The 16,731-nt window shown below is 47.2% G+C and overlaps 1 protein-coding gene across 3 annotated transcripts in view; it reads right to left on the bottom strand.

The window, feature by feature from the left end:
- ACSBG2 (acyl-CoA synthetase bubblegum family member 2) overlaps positions 1-16,731 on the bottom strand; it is a 37,276-nt gene that overhangs the window by 8,574 nt on the left and 11,971 nt on the right. For 2 of the 3 annotated variants that reach the window (XM_079960570.1, XM_079960572.1), the window contains exons 3-12: positions 16,182-16,417; positions 14,819-14,907; positions 11,883-12,003; positions 11,274-11,354; positions 9,771-9,920; positions 8,492-8,668; positions 7,008-7,189; positions 4,429-4,470; positions 2,884-3,117; positions 1,879-2,096 (exon numbers count right to left, since the gene is read on the bottom strand). In XM_079960570.1, the coding sequence (XP_079816696.1) occupies positions 1,879-2,096; positions 2,884-3,117; positions 4,429-4,470; positions 7,008-7,189; positions 8,492-8,668; positions 9,771-9,920; positions 11,274-11,354; positions 11,883-12,003; positions 14,819-14,907; positions 16,182-16,417 (1,530 nt within the window). The remainder of the gene's footprint in view (positions 1-1,878; positions 2,097-2,883; positions 3,118-4,428; positions 4,471-7,007; positions 7,190-8,491; positions 8,669-9,770; positions 9,921-11,273; positions 11,355-11,882; positions 12,004-14,818; positions 14,908-16,181; positions 16,418-16,731) is intronic. The other variant, XM_079960571.1, reaches the window with a different exon arrangement.

Raw genomic sequence — 16,731 nt, 5'->3', positions numbered from 1 at the left:
TCCCTCGGTCCACTGTCCTCTTCTCCTACGCTCCCCTCGGATTCTTCCCCTTCGCTCTCCATCTCCTCTCTTCCCTGTGCCTCTGCTCCTGAACCCCTGACACATATGCTTCAGGTTACAGATGCTTCAGGTTACCGCTAACCCAGAAATACCTCGGGTTCAGAACTTTGCTTCAGGATGAGAACAGAAATCGTGCTCCGGCGGCAGCAGGAGGCCCCATTAGCTAAAGTGGTGCTTCAGGTTAAGAACAGTTTCAGGTTAAGAACGGACCTCTGGAACGCATTAAGTTCTTAACCCAAGGTACCACTGTAAAGGTAAAGGTAAAGGTACCCCTGCCCGTACGGGCCAGTCGTGCCCGACTCTAGGGTTGTGCGCCCATCTCACTTAAGTGGCTGGGAGCCAGCGCTGTCCGGAGACACTTCCGGGTCACGTGGCCAGCGAGACGAAGCTGCTCTGACGAGCCAGAGCCGCACACGGAAACGCCGTTTACCTTCCCGCTATGAAGCGGTACCTATTTATCTACTTGCACTTAGGGGTGCTTTCGAACTGCTAGGTGGGCAGGAGCTGGGACCAAAAGACGGGAGCTCACCCCGCCGCGGGGATTCGAACCACCGACCATACAATCGGCAAGTCCTAGGCACTGAGGTTTTACCCACAGCGCCACCCGCGTCCCCAAGGTACCACTGTACTTAGAACCAAAAGGTCTTTAGTTTGTGGGTGGGATTTAGGTTGTTTTCAATTAATTTCGTTTATTTGTTATAGTAGTTCTGTGTGTGTGTGTTTGTTTACTGGCTGAGGGAAGCGTAATTATATCTGCTTACTTCCAACAATAACTTACTCTGCGTTATGTATTTTAAAACCTAATAAAAAATATTTAATCATAACAATATAAATGTATTATTATTACTAATTGCTAGGAATTAAGTACTTAACCCGAGGTACCACTGTAATTCGTTCCGGAGGTCCGTTCTTAACCTGAAACTGTTCTTCACCTGAAGCACCATTTTAGCTAATGGGGCCTCCTGTTGCCGCCGCGCAATTTCTGTTCTCATCCTGAAGCAAAGTTCTTAACCCAAGGTACTATTTCTGGGTTAGCAGAGTCTGTAACCTGAAGCGTATGTAACCTGAGGTACCACTGTACCACTCTGTTCTCCCTTGGTCAGACCACACCTGGAATACGGTGTCCAATTCCTGAAGCCAGGCGAGCAAGAGAGATCAATCCCTCTTGCTCCCCTGGCTTCGCTTCGCGGGAGAGGCGCTGCACAGCTTTCCGTCTCTGCGCAGCGCCCCTTCAGCGAAGCGGGAGTAGAAACGGAGCCCCTTCTATTTCTCTTCCCGCTTCGCTGGAGGGGCACTGAGCAGAGAGGGAGAGAATATTTTTCCCCCTTGTTGTCCTCCTCTAAAACTAGGTGCGTCTTATAGAGCGAAAAATACAGCACTTTTTGTATACATGTTGGAAATTATATTATAGTAAGTCCTGAAATGTAATATGATGTTTACCGATGTAATACAGTGGTGCCCCGCAAGACGAATGCCTCGCAAGACGAAAAACCCGCTAGACGAAAGGGTTTTCCGTTTTTCGAGGCGCTTCGCAGGACGAATTTCCCTATGGGCTTGCTTCGCAAGACGAAAATGTCTTGCAATTTTTTTTCGCTCCCCCCCCCCCTTTTCCTAAGCCGCTGCTAATAGCCGCTTAGCCGCTAATAGGGTTGTTTCGCAAGACGAAAAAACCGCAAGACGAAGAGACTCGCGGAATGGATTCTTTTCGTCTTGCGAGGCACCACTGTATAAGAATGTTAACAAATAACTAAAATGCAAATTAAAAAAAAAAAAAAAAAAAAGGATTCTGGTTCTTCCGAGGACTATGAGAAGGTTTACCTTTGATTCTTCCCGTGATGTAGAGGAACCCGTCTGCGTCGTGCTTGCCAAGGTCCCCCGAATGGAGCCAGCCCTCATCATCAATGGCCTCTTTGGTCTTGTCTTCCATGTTCAGGTAACCCATAAAGACATGGCGCCCAGCGAAGCAAATTTCGCCGACGCCTTCAGAGTCCGGCTTGGAGAGCATCGTTCTGCAGCCCGTGATCTCTTTGCCAGAACTGGGTAAATGCAGGAAAAGCGGCTTGTGAGCAGTCAAAACCAAGCGACTTCCCCCTTTCCCGAAAGGAAAACAGCTCGCATGCTCTGTCTGATATGATGGGGCTTCCCCCTCTTCCCCAATCGATTTCTATCCCCTTCCATCTTTACAAAACGAAGTAACATCAAATCGAGTCACATCTAATACAAATTTAAAAGCCGACTTCCTGCCCCACTGCCTTGATGTTTCACTAACCACCCTTATTATTTGCTGCTCAATATTACATACATTTCCAAATTACATTTCTAAAAATTTCAAATGTGCAAGGATTATTTAGGGGTGCGGCTTACACTAAGCCTCCCAATTTATGTTTTGGTTGGTTTTCTCAAACTCCTGTTTCTTATAGTTTGCAAGTTTATTTTATTGCCTTTAAAGTTTTTGAGACGCTGCCCAAAATGTGTGTGTCCGTCTGTCCTTTCAAGGCCAAAAAGTTGAGTACGCATGCTTTCATAAGCAGTGGTGGGGGAAGATATTGTTCTGACGGTCCTTATTTTAAAGCAAACAAGACTTAGTTCAATTATTCTGGGTTTGCACGCAGATCCGAACACAGGGGTCGGTCGGATTACGGGCTTCTCCGAATTCTGAAAAACGGTTTTGGTACGGGGCAGAGAACAGGCACGATTTAAAAGCAATTGGAGGGGGGGGGCTTGTCGTTTTTAAATCCACAGAACACGAGACGGACCGGACAACACAGTGCAGAAGTTGCAGGATCCCCCCCTCCCCCAAATAAATACAAATTACGCCCCTACCTTCCCAGTTTGTATGAACTCGGGAACGAAGCCGTGTGAGGCCCTGAGCTCTCACTCATGCCGTATAGCTCATATATACAAATGTCGAGGCTCAGGAAATATTCCAGGGTGTCTCTTGTGATAGGAGCGGCTCCTGTGTAGCATTTGGTGCAGCGGTCCAAGCCCAACTGTTTACGCACTTTCTTGAAGACAAAGCTCCTGGCCAGGCGGAAATTCAGAGGGAGCTCGTCGGACCTAAGGAAATTAGACAGACAGCAATTTACAGAAAAGAACCTACGTTCGGTCCATGGCTAGAACTCTCTCAGTGAGTGTCAGCAATTCGTTCTGCTTGCGTGGTTGTGTCGCGCCGGTTGAAACTTTTGATCTCAGGGTCTTGGATTCGAGCCCCACATCGGGTAAAAATATTCCAGCATTGCAGGTAGCTGGACTTAAGATGCCCCACAGAGCCTAGGGCTTGCCGATCAGAAGGTCGGCGGTTCGAATCCCCGCAGTGACGGGGTGAGCTCCCGTTGCTCGGTCCCTGCTCCTGCCAACCTAGCCGTTCGAAAGCACGTCAAAGTGCAAGTAGATAAATAGGTACCACTCTGGCGGGAAGGTAAACGGCGTTTCCATGCGCTGCTCTGGTTTGCCAGAAGTGGCTTTGTCATGCTGGCCACAGGACCCGGAAAAACTGTCTGTGGACAAACGCCGGCTTCCTCGGCCAGTAAAGTGAGATGAGCTCCGCAACCCCAGAGTCGTCCGTGATTGGACTTAACGGTCAGGGGTCCCTTTACCTTTTACCAATGCTACAATTCTATGATGGGAGATCAACCGCTCCCAATATATTATTACTGTTTCATTTATTTTTTATGGGTTTTTTTGAACAACATTTCAGATTTATCAATCCATCATTCCCCTCCCTCCTTCCATGCTTCCCTCAAAATTTCAATTTCTGCTGCATATTAGAGTTACTCTATACCTTCACCTAACCTCACAGGAAAAACGAAGATTTCACTCCCCCCTGCTGCTCTCACTTCAAATCCGATTTGCACCCTCACATTTTGACACTGAGTTTTTCAGTAAGGGTTGCCAAATGTTCAGAAATTCCCAGACGTAGCTGGGATTTGGCCGTCAGGGAGGAAATCGCTAAAATGATCGCTGGTGGTGGTGGTGGGGGGGGGGACCAAACCAATATCCTGCAAACATTTTCTTCTTTAAAATCAGTATTTATTTCAATTGTTGAGTTTGTCTCTTGTGCCCTCCCAGACTAGACCAGGGCAGCAACCAGCAAGTTGTGAAATAATCAGAAGAATTTGATCGTTGCAGGTTCGATCGACAACTGCACAGTCCAGAATTGCAGGGGGTTGATGATTTTCAGGGTCTCCTTTCCAACTCTATTCTATGATTCTATATTAAAAACAGTTACAGCCTTTTACAGCAGGGCTTCAAACTCCTGTCGATAAAGAGGCACAACAACAACAACAACAACAACAACAACAACTGGGGTGTGGGTGTGCTTCTCAACAGTGCAGGTTTAACCATACAAACTTCTTTAAAAAGTTATACCTGTCTTCTTCCCTCGAACGTTGTGAGCCTCCAGTTTTAAGTCTGAATGGGGGGAAGAAAGAAGAAGAAAAGGCCCCCTCATCTTATCAGGAGTTTCACAAGTTTGTGAAGCTCTTGAGTTTTGCAGGTAATAATTTCTGATTAAATCCCATAAGATTCTACATTCATGCCCTTTTGCCTCTACTGCCCATTCCCCTCTTCTTCACGAGTCACGTACACACTTTGACAGACAGGCAGGCGTCCTGGGTCATCTAAAGACTATGGGAAGTTTCTCTGATGAATATTAATCTTAGGGCCTGGAAATAGTTTCACAGGAAGGTGATAAAGATGCCTACCTCCTTGCCATCCTTCCATGCTCTCTTGTTTACTCCTGTTTGTGATCTCTGGAGTTTCTCTAGTCCTCTTTTATTTACTCTCAGATTATGTATACAGTGGTGCCCCGCAAGACGAACGCCTCGCAAGACGGAAAACTCGCTAGACGAAAGAGTTTTCCGTTTTGGAGGTGCTTCGCAAGACGAATTTCCCTATGGGCTTGCTTCGCAAGACGAAAATGTCTTGCGAGTTCCTGCGGGTTTTTCCCCCCTTCCCCCCCCGCTAAGCCGCTTATCCGCTAAGCCGATAAAAGCCGCTAAACCGCTAATAGCGCTAATCTGCTAAGCCGTCAATGGGCTTGCTTCGCAAGACGAAAAAACCGCTAGACGAAGAGACTCGCGGAACGGATTCTTTTCGTCTTGCGAGGCACCACTGTACATGCTCAGAGTAGTAGTCTTTGTAGTTAAAAGAATTTCTTTTGATCTAATCTTCTCCCCACGTGGGTTTGTGGAAATGCTCAGAAGAAATCTGATTGGTTCTTACGAACACTCTGTAAAAAGTTCTTTTGTGAATAAAAAACGGCCTGGGCCAGGGGGCTGCAGACACGGACAAGCACAGAGAGACACAATTATATGCACCCTTCCCAGAGTCTTGCTGGTTCAAGCCTCTGTGTGTATTCTTATTAATCAGAGTTCAATCCTTCCTTTACTTTGCAAATGCAACAGTAGCTGCCATACTATAATAATAATAATGGTAATGGTAATGGTAATGATAATTATAATAATTTATTTATACCCCGCCCATCTGGCTGGTGGCTTCCAACAAAAGATTTAAAATACATTAAAACATCAGTCATTAAAAACTTCCCTAAACAGGGCTGCCTTCAGATGTCTTCTAAACATCAGATAGTTGTTTATTTCTTTGACATCTGATGGGAGGGCGTTCCGCAGGGTGGGCGCCACCACCGAGAAGGCCCTTTGCCTGGTTCCCTGTAACTTCGCTTCTTGCAGGGAAGACTGGTGACTGGGAGCGGCCGCTGAGACCACCCTATCTGCATAACCTAGCAATTCTAAAATATAGACATGCTTTTACTCTTGCAAGATTGAATGTCTTGCCCTTGGCTGGACTTGAGGGACGATTCCAACAGATTCCACACGAAAAACGTTTCTGTCCCTGTGGAGATGGCAGTCCCGAATCGGTGGCGCATACCCTTCTGGCTTGCACTCTTTATAAAGACTTGAGGAATGAGATTATCACCCCATTCCGGGTCGCCCAACCACTGCCCAAGCGTCCTTTCTCTTGGCAGATCAAGATGAGAAGGCGAAAGCAAAGTTGGCAAGGTTTTTAGCTGGGGAAATCAGAATAACACCCACTATTTGACTATTGATTCAAAACCCTAAAATTTATATAATTGACTTTTTATTTCTATTCTTTGTATATCGTATTGTTGTTTTATTGCTATGACCGATGGCTGACGCACATAAAGATTCATTCATTCATTCAGCAATGATACGTGGTGGAGGAGGAGGAGGAGGAGGAGTTTGGACTTGATACTCACCTTAAGGAGTCTCAAAGTAGCCAACAATCTCCTTTCCCTTCCTCCCCCACAACAAACACTCTATGAGGTGAGTGAGGCTGAGAGACTTCAGGGAAGTGTGACTGGCCCAAGGTCACCCAGCAGCTGCATGTGGAGGAGCAGGGAAGCGAACCCGGTTCCCTAGATTACGAGACTACCGCTCTTAACCACTACACCACGGTATAGGTCATAATATTGAAAAGGCAGCTCGGGAGAAATTATGGATCACAGATATGAAATTTATAGCATGCTACACATTAGGTCATGGGACGTGGGTGGCGCTGTGGGTTAAACCACAGAGCCTAGGACTTGCCGATCAGAATGTCGGTGGTTCGAATCCCCGCAATGACGGGGTGAGCTCCCGTTGCTCAGTCCCTGCTCCTGCCCACCTAGCAGTTCGAAAGCACGTCAAAGCGCAAGTAGATAAATAGGTACCGCTCCGGCGGGAAGGTAAATGGCATTTCCGTGCGCTGCTCTGGTTCGGCAGAAGCGGCTTAGTCCTGCTGGCCACATGACCCGGAAGCTGTACGCCGGCTCCCTCGGCCAGTAAAGCAAGATGAGCGCCGCAACTCCAGAGTTGGTCACAACTGGACCTAATGGTCAGGGGTCCCTTTACCTTTATACATTAGGTCCCTGCTGTTCTACCCCAAGGGGTCTGGGACACAATACAATGCCACCACGTTCTTCCTACCCATTGATTCGTCTCAGGTTGGTCTCCAACCCGACGACTTTTGCCCAGGCGGCGATCCGCTTCTTCACGGCGGAGAACTTCATCCCGGCGGCTTTCATCCTCTCCTGCATCTTCTCCCAGACGCGAGGGACCCCCAGGAACGCCGTGGGCCGCACTTCCTTGAGGGTCTCCACCAAAGTACCCTGGTGGGACATAAAATTTCAAGAGAGGGAGATGAAGGTCAGGTGGGAGCAAAGGGTCCCGGGTTCATTCCCCAGGGGGAGACCTGGAGTTTAGATTAGTAAAAATGTATATGCTGTAAACGGGACGCGGGTGGCGCTGTGGGTTAAACCACAGAGCCTAGGACTTGCTGATCAGAAAGTCGCGGTTCGAATCCCCGCGATGGGGTGAGCTCCCGTTGCTCGGTCCCTGCTCCTGCCAACCTAGCAGCTCAAAAGCACATCAAACTGCAAGTAGATAAATAGGTACCGCTCCGGCGGGAAGGTAAATGGCGTTTCCGTGTGCTGCGCTGGTGCAGGCTCGCCAGAGCAGCTTCGTCATGCTGGCCACATGACCCAGAAGCTGTACACCAGCTCCCTCAGCCAGTAAAGCGAGATGAGTGCCGCAACCCCAGAGTCGGCCACGACTGGACCTAATGGTCAGGGGTCCCTTTACCTTTTTATGTGCTGTAAACACAGCTGATAAAATGGGAAACATCAGAAAAGGGAGGGTGGGAAGTCAAGAGGAAACTTTGTGGGACTGGGTGAGGATATGAGAATTCTGGGACATAATATAGGTAAAGGTACCCCTGCCCGTACGGGCCAGTCATGTCCGACTCTAGAGTTGCGTGCTCATCTCACTCTAGAGGCCGTGAGCCAGCGCCGTCCAAAGACACTTCCAGGTCACGTGGCCAGCATGACGAAGCTGCTCTGGCAAGCCTGCACCAGCGCAGCACACGGAAACGCCGTTTATCTTCCCGCCGGAGCGGTACCTATTTATCTACTTGCACTTTGACGTGCTTTCGAACTGCTAAGTGGGCAGGAGCAGGGACCGAGCAACGGGAGCTCACCCTGTCGCGGGGATTCGAACCACCGACCTTCTGATCGGCAAGCCCTAGGCTCTGTGGTTTAACCCACAGCGCCACCCACGTCCCTTCATGTATAGGTTAAGAATGTGTAAAAAGCACAATAAGGTGATTTGGAAGTCAAAAGTGTGTGTGAAGTCAGACGATTTGTTAGTGTGTGTGTAGTTGTTACTGATGTACTGTGTTTATGTTATTGTTGTTTTATGTAAATTGTTTTGCAATAAAAAATTATTTAAAAAAGAAGAAACTGTGGGTTTTTTTTAAAAAAGAGATTGTGTATGATGATTAATTTTTTGGAAATCTTTTTGGGGATTTAATAAAAATGACATGGGGAATGGGAAAAAAAACACTCCAAGTGCTTCTGTGTGTTCTTGTGGGGCTGTGGGTTCTGGTTTCATTTTTAAATTTCCCCGAACATCACCTTCAAAGCATCTGGTTGCGCAAAGCAGGTGTGGACTCCAAACGTGATTGGCAGCCAGATGTCAATCATCTGCGCAGCCACGTGGCTAAGAGGCAGGTAGCTGACCACAACCTCCTGACGCTCCGTCGCTTTGCTCAGGCCGACGTAGTTGCCTCCTGCCCGGGCCGTCCAGGTGATCTGCAAAGGCACAATACTTCAGCGACAACACAACACACACACATATTATTTTCATTATTTATTATTCATACCCTGCCCATCTGGCTGGGTTTCCCCAAGCAGTCTGTGCGGTTTCCAGCAAAATATTGTGTTGGGTACCTGTGCCCCTGAAGGACCAGGAGCGCAGCCTGGGAGTCATTTTGGACTCACAGCTGTCCATGGAGGCGCAGGTCAATTCTGTGTCCAGGGCAGCTCCATCGGGTACACAGGATGAGACCCTCCCTGTCCGCAGACTGTCTCGCCAGAGTGGTCCATGCTCTGTTTATCTCCCACTTGGACTACTGCAATGCGCTCTATGTGGGGCTACCTTTGAAGGTGACCCAGAAACTACAACTAATCCAGAATGAGGCAGCTAGACTGGTGATTGGGAGTGGCCGTCGAAACCATCTTGATATACCTACATTGGCTCCCAATTCATTTCTAAGCACAATTCAAAGAGTTGGTGCTGACTTTTAAAGCCCTAAATGGCCTCGGCCCAGTATACCTGAAGGAGCGCCTCCACCCCCATCGTCTATCCCGGACACTGAGGTCCAGCTCTGAGGGCCTTCTGGTGGTTCCCTCACTGCAAGAAGCAAATCTACAGGGAACCAGGCAGAGAGCCTTCTCGGTGGTGGCGCCCGCCCTGTGGAATGCCCTCCCACCAGATGTCAAAGAGATAAACAACTACCTGACATTTAGAAGACATCTGAAGGCAGCCCTGTTTAGGGAAGTTTTAAATGTTTGACATTTTAATGTATTTTAAATCTTTGTTGGAAGCCACCCAGAGTGGCTGGGGAAACCCAGCCAGATGGGTGGGGTACAAATAAACCATTATTATTATTATTATTATTATTATTATTATTATTATTATTATTTTGCTCTTCCCCACCAAAGGCACCCACATGCCCCCTGTTTCAAAATGGGCTTAATTATAACTGCATTCCTCCTTTTTCACCCTTGGCGATTTCTTGCACAATTCAAGTGGGCGGTATCTGATACGGGAGACCAGTTTGAGAGAGATAAGATTTCATCCCCAGGGCTGCGACTCTCCGGAAAGTTTCCCAAAGCGGCGAATCTCACTCACGTTGTCGTGGCTCAACATGACTCCCTTGGGCTGACCTGTCGTCCCCGAGGTATAGATCAGGGTGCAACATTGGTTGGGTTTCTGGGACGCGATGATTTTGTCAAGCTGGTCATCCGAGATGCTGGCCCCAAGCGCCATGAACTCACTCCACTGCATGAACGAAAGAGACACAAAGGACCCCTAGGCGGTTAAGACCAGTTCAAGGCAACTACGGGCTTGTGGAGCTCATCTCACTTTCAGGCCGAGGGAGCTGGCAATTGTCCGCACGGAGCTTTTTGGGTCATGTGGCCAGCAGGACCAAACCGCTTCTGGTGCAACGGGACACCGTGACGGAAACCAGAGCGCACAGAAATGCTGTTTACCTTCCCACTGCAGTGGTACCTATTTATCTGCTTGCGCCGGCGTGCTTTTGAACTGCTAGGTTGGCAGGAGCTGGGACAGAGCAACGGGAGCTCATTCCCTTGCGGAGATTCGAACCACCGACCTTCCAATCGGCAAGCCCAAGAGGTGGTTTAGACCAGTGTTTCCCAACCTTGTGCCTCCAGCTGTTTTTGGACTACAATTCCCATCATCCCTTGCCACTGCTCTTGCTAGTCAGGGATGATGGGAGTTGTAGTTCAAAAACAGCTGGAGGCACAAGGTTGGGAAACACTGGTTTAGACCACAGCACTACCCATCACCTTTCCTTTACCAAAAGAAGAACTTGGTTAAGAAGGGTCTACATTTCTATTTATTCTATTTATTTAAACAAGATTTAAACAAGGTAATAACAATTCCAGCCCAACTGTACTGGCTGCTGGCGACTTTCTGGGTCCAGTCCGAAGTGCTGGTGTTGACCTATAAAGTCTTACACGGCTCAGGACCCCATGAGGGCTGGGTGATATACAGTGGTGCCTCGCAAGACGAAATTAATCCGTTCCGTGAGGCTCTTCGTATAGCGGTTTTTTCGTCTTGCGAAGCAAGCCCATTGACAGCTTAGCGGATTAGCGCTATTAGCGGTTTAGCGGCTTTTAGCGGATCAGCTGATAAGCGGCTTAGCAGCTTAGGAAAAGGGGGGGAAAAGGGAAAAAAACCCGCAGGAATTCGCAAGACATTTCGTCTTGCGAAGCAAGCCCATAGGGAAATTCGTTTTGCGAAGCGCCTCCAAAACGGAAAACCCTTTCGTCTAGCGGGTTTTCCGTCTTGCGAGGCGTTCGTCTTGCGGGGCACCACTGTATCAATATATTATCCCAAACCAGTTTGAAGTCCATATCATGATCTTGGTTTCTTAATTTTTGACCTGGCAGTATACCGTATTGGCCTGAATATAAGCCCCACTTTTTTTCCTTCCAAATTCCAACCGTGAAAGGTTAAAGCGCGGCTTAAATTCACGACCTGACAAAAATTGGCATTTTTGTGATCCCTGCATCGCAGGGGATTGGGGTCCCTTCCAGCTCAAACTCAATGAAGCATTCAGGGGAGGTTTAGAGAATGTGGAACGGAAGGAAAAGAGGAGATACTCACCGTGTACAGATTTGGCCTTTTCTCCTTGAGCTCTTCGCCATACTGGATGATTGCCTTCACAAGAGGCAACTGGCTCTTAACCTAGAGCAAGAAAGACCACAGAACTGAGTGGGGGAACCTCAGAGGTCATCCATCCCAACCCCTAACTCCCGCAGCTTTGCAGTCATTTCCACGAGGAAATCCCTGTGCTCTGATGGCTTAATACACTACAGTGGTACCTTGGTTCTCAAACGCCTTGGTTCTCAAACGCCGAAAACCCGGAAGTAAGTGTTCCAGTTTTCAAACGTTTTTCAGAAGCTGAACATCTGATGCAGCTGCGGGCAATCAGAAGCCGCGCCTTGGTTTTGGAATGGACTTCCGGAACAGGTTAAGTTTGAGAACCGAGGTACCACTGTAAATGCAACTTAATGTTGTGATTGCAGTTTCCCTTGACACGGCAGGGTTATAGGAGTCCGATTTCAACCTGGGTTACCGAATCTGGGTTTTGCGCTCCCTTTATGGCCCTAAAAGTAAAATTCCACAAGCTAGCGTACACCCGAACACTCGAATGCCCTTGGGATTGCAGAAAGGCCAAGCGTACCCAAGCCACAGCCCACAACCCCATGTCACCTCCAAGATTTTCTGAAGCTGCCGGTCGTTCTCCACCACGATGATATTAGCTCCGCAGTTCTCTGCGACATACTGGCAGGCCTCCGGGGAGTTGGTTGTGTAAATGCCAACAGCAAAACCTCTGCGTGTGTGGGGGAAAAAAGAGAGATCTTGTAATCCGGGTGCAACAGACATCTGAGATGTGGTTTGAAGACAAAGGAACCAGGCTGCAAACTTTGCCACAGACCAAAGCCCTGGGCCCACTTTCCCAGCCCTCCAAATGACGAGCAACAGGCGGTTTTGAACATTTTTGGGGGTGCACAATTCAAAAGCTTCCTTCTGAGGTTGTTCTAGAGTGCTGTAAGCAGTGCTGAATTTACGTATAAGCTAAACAAGCTATGTGGGATGCGGGTGGCGCTGTGGGTTAAGCCACAGAGCCTAGGACTTGCCGATCAGAAGGTCGGCGGTTCGAATCCCTGCGATGGGGTGAGCTCTCATTGCTCAGTCCCAGCTCCTGCCAACCTAGCAGTTCGAAAGCACGTCAAAGTGCAAGTAGATAAATAGGTACCGCTCCGGCGGGAAGGTAAACGGCGTTTCCGTGCACTGCTCTGGTTCTCCAGAAGTGGCTTAGTCATGCTGGCCACATGACCCGGAAGCTGTACGCTCGGCCAAGAAAGCGAGATGATTGCCACAAACCCAGATTCGGCCATGACTGGACCTAATGGTCAGGGGTCCCTTTACCTTTACTTCAAACAAGCTATAGCTTAGGGCCCCCCAAAAATGTAAAGGGGGGGGGACTGGATGTATGTTTCCAAAATGTAAGATAAAAAACAATTGTCATTTCATGTTATTGCAAGTTTCTAGACTGAGACTAGACTATGAGTCTTTGTAAATTGTGTTTCTAAAGGAACTTTTCTTATTGCCAAATGCCTATGCGTTTGCATTATTAAGTTTTTTACGAATAAAAAAATCATTTAAAGTTAGAGCTTAATTATTTCACTATTATGTACTTCTTAATTGTATTTCACTATTAATATACCTCTTAATTGTATTTCAGTTCAACAATCCCTTTGATTAAATACATATTCTGTTATGTGCAAATGGCTAGAGATATTATTAGGTCCATAAATTATTGTTGTTGTTGTTTTGTCGTTTAGTCGTGTCCGACTCTTCATGACCCCATGGACCAGAGCACGCCAGACACTCCTGTCTTCCACTGCCTCCATAAATTACCATAGAGCATATATTCAACACAAAGAACAGCGACAATCTGCTGTTGACAAAGGACAGCTGGACATATAAGGGGCCCCGTTTCCTTCAGTAGCTCAGGGCCTCAAACCTAAATCCGGCCCTGGCTGCAAGGATTTAAATGGAGACTTTGCGAGGATTTGCACACTGGCAATTCCAGATGCCTCCAGGTAAGGCTGGAAAAGGCATTGATCCTTCCTTACTCTGAAACCCCCAGAGCACTGCTGCAAGTCGGCTTAAACAGCAATGATTGACAGGTGAACCACTGTGGTCTGGTCTCAGCGCAAAGCATGTTATTTCAGTGAACTGCCCTGAAATCTGGTCTTCCGAAAGGGAATGCTACAAATTTAGTTGGGCATCCCAAGTGGCCCATCTTAAGGCAGCCGGCTTCGATGGGCCAAGGGATTAGAAGCGAGCAAGTTTTTCAAGTTGATGGGACCATGCCATCAAATGGCAACAATGACCGGACGAATCGGAAATCAGGAAGACCCAAACTTTAATAAGGAATGGGGGGGATTATAATCCAGGCATAGGCAAACTCGGCCCTCCAGATGTTTTGGGACTACAACTCCCATCATCCCTGACCACTGGTCCGGTTAGCTAGGGATGATGGGAGTTGTAGTCCCAAAACATCTGGAGGGCCGAGTTTGCCTATGCCTGTCTTAAAAACCACTGTAAACAGCTAAAACCGTTCATGGGATTGGAATAGGTTTAATGGTGAATTTTGGGTATCATGGCGATGTAAAAGATTTGGATTGTATTATAAGAGGTCCGTATAGTTAAAGCCATGGTTTTCCCAGTAGTGATGTATGGAAGTGAGAGCTGGACCATAAAGAAGGCTGATCGCCGAAGAATTGATGCTTTTGAATTCTGGTGCTGGAGGAGACTCTTGAGAGTCCCATGGACTGTGAGAAGATCAAACCGATCCATTCTGAAGGAAATCAGCCCTGAGTGCTCACTGGAAGGACAGATCCTGAAGCGGAGGCTCCAAGACTTTGGCCACCTCATGAGAAGAGAAGACTCCCTGGAAAAGACCCTGATGTTGGGAAAGATGGAGGCACAAGGAGAAGGGGATGATGGAGGACGAGATGGTTGGACAGTGTTCTCGAAGTGACCAGCATGAGTTTGACCAAAGTGCGGGAGGCAGTGGAAGACAGGAGTGCCTGGCGTGCTCTGGTCCAGGGGGTCACGAAGAGTCGGACACGACTAAACGACTCAACAGCAACAACAACAAAAGATGCAGGAGGAAGTGATTAACAATAGGACCCACAAAGGGGAAGAAGTAGTGGTGTTTGGATTTGATATCCCGCTTTATCACTACCCGAAGGAGTCTCAAAGCGGCTAACATTCTCCTTTCCCTTCCTCCCCCACAACAAACACTCTGTGAGGTGAGTGGGGCTGAGAGACTTCAGAGAAGTGTGACTGGCCCAAGGTCACCCAGCAGCTGCAGGTGGAGGAGCGGGGAAGTGAACCCGGTTCACCAGATTACGAGTCCACCGCTCTTAACCACTACACCACACTGGCTCTCTCCAGGGAAGAGGGAAGCCCTGGAGATTCTAAGGTACCTTGTTTTTTTATGTTGATATGTGACTTTCAAAGTTTAATTTGAAAAACCAAATAAATAAATTTACAACAAAAGAAAAGAAACAATGAGCGGGTTCCGGTCCCGTTCGGAGTTACGCTTCCTTTTTCGGAACGGTCAAACTCACCCAGCCAGAATCGCTCCGATGTCCGCTATGAACCATTCGGCAGAATTGAATCCCAGGATGCCAACCCCGTGAAAGCGTTCCAGGCCCAACTGCAACACAAAGACGAGAGACTTGGGTAAGAAGGCATCTTCCAAAATGCACACATTTTTTGGGCAAAGATGTTTAGGAAGGAAAATAACAGTTGTTGGAGATGTAAGGAAAAGGGAGGAACATTTTATCATAAGTGGTGGGAATGCAAACGCATTAAAAAATATTGGGAAATGATATACAATGAATTGAAAAAAAAATGTTTAAAATGAATTTTGTTTAACATCCTGAAACCTTTTCGTTAGGTATCTCAAATAAAGAGCTACCAAAAGGAAAATGGACATTATTTATGCTACAACAGTGGCAAGAATCTTGATTGCACAATAGTGGAAGACGGAAGAAATACCATCAAAGGAACAATGGCCAGAAAAACTGATGAACTATGCAGAATTGGCTAAACTAACAGACAAACTATGAGAGAAGGACAAAATCGACTAAACAACAACAACAAGAATAGTCCAAAGGCTATTCATCAGGAAATAAGGATTTGTTTTAAGTTTTTCATGTGTGCTAAAACTCAGTCTAAGGTTTTTTTTTGGTTTTTTAAACCACATCAAAAGTTTAACCTTTGGACTATAATGTAACTTAAATAGAAAACTATCTTTAAAAAGATTTTTCCTCCCAAAGCATTTTATTTTAAAAAATCCAATTTAAATTTTAAAAATCCATTTTTTAAAAAAAATCATTGCATGTGCAGACACGGGTTGCATTCTGCTCATGTTGCGAACGGGGCTCCGGAACGGGTACCACTGTATAATATAATAAATTAAAAATATAAGATATAAAATACCGTATTTTTTGCTCTATAAGACTCACTTTTTCCCTCCTAAAAAGTAAGGGGAAATGTGTGTGCGTCTTATGGAGCGAATGCAGGCTGCGCAGCTATTCCAGAAGCCAGAACAGCAAGAGGGATTGCTGCTTTCACTGCGCAGCGATCCCTCTTGCTGTTCTGGCTTCTGAGATTCAGAATACTTTTTTTCTTGTTTTCCTCCTCCAAAAACTAGGTGCATCTTATGGTCTGGTGCGTCTTATAGAGTGAAAATTACGGTAATATATATAATATATGAAATATTTAAGATATAAAACAATGTGGCTGGGTTTCCCCCAACAAATCTGAGACTAGGAAGCTCTAGGTCCCAAATTCTCAGAGAGTTGGGCAAGCCGGGGGCCAAGTATCTATCTCTTAGCCTGGCCTACTTCGCAGGGTCACTGTGAAGGTAAAGGGAAGAAGATGGGGGTCAAAAAAGAGATGCCTTGTCCCCACAAACCCCCGAACCTTTAGAAAGCTCTTGGCAGCTCCCCTGCACTCCTGGTAGTACTCCTTGAAAGTGAGTTTGGTCCACCTGCCATCTTTCTTGGACGACAGTGCTGGATAGTCGCCAAATTGACTGACGGAGTTCAGAAGAAGCTCGTGAACGGTGATGGGGGTCTCGGACCCGATTCCACTTTCATCCATCCTCAGCAGAACTTCCCCATCCCTCTTCGAGGTCCATAGTCCTACAGAAGGCGGAGCTGGGGTGTCCATAGGAGAGAGAACAAGATGGGGGGGGGGAACAGGGGCCATGAAAAAGTCTTAAATAGGCAGCCGAAATAAGTCCTTCAAGCATTAAAATGGGCATCGTAGGAATACTGGCCAACAGATCATCAACTGTTCTCACTTGCGGATTTTTATAAACAGTGGTAACTTGGTTCTCAAACTTACCGTATTTTTTGCTCTGTAAGACTCACTTTTCCCCTCCTAAAAAGTAAGGGGAAATGTGTGTGCATCTTATGGAGCGAATGCAGGCTGCGCAGCTATCCCAGAAGCCAGAACAGCAAAAGGGATT

This window comes from Podarcis cretensis, assembly GCF_951804945.1.
Source record: "Podarcis cretensis genome assembly, chromosome: 18".
Taxonomy (NCBI): domain Eukaryota; kingdom Metazoa; phylum Chordata; class Lepidosauria; order Squamata; family Lacertidae; genus Podarcis; species Podarcis cretensis.
This window is presented reverse-complemented; position numbering and strand designations above follow the sequence as displayed.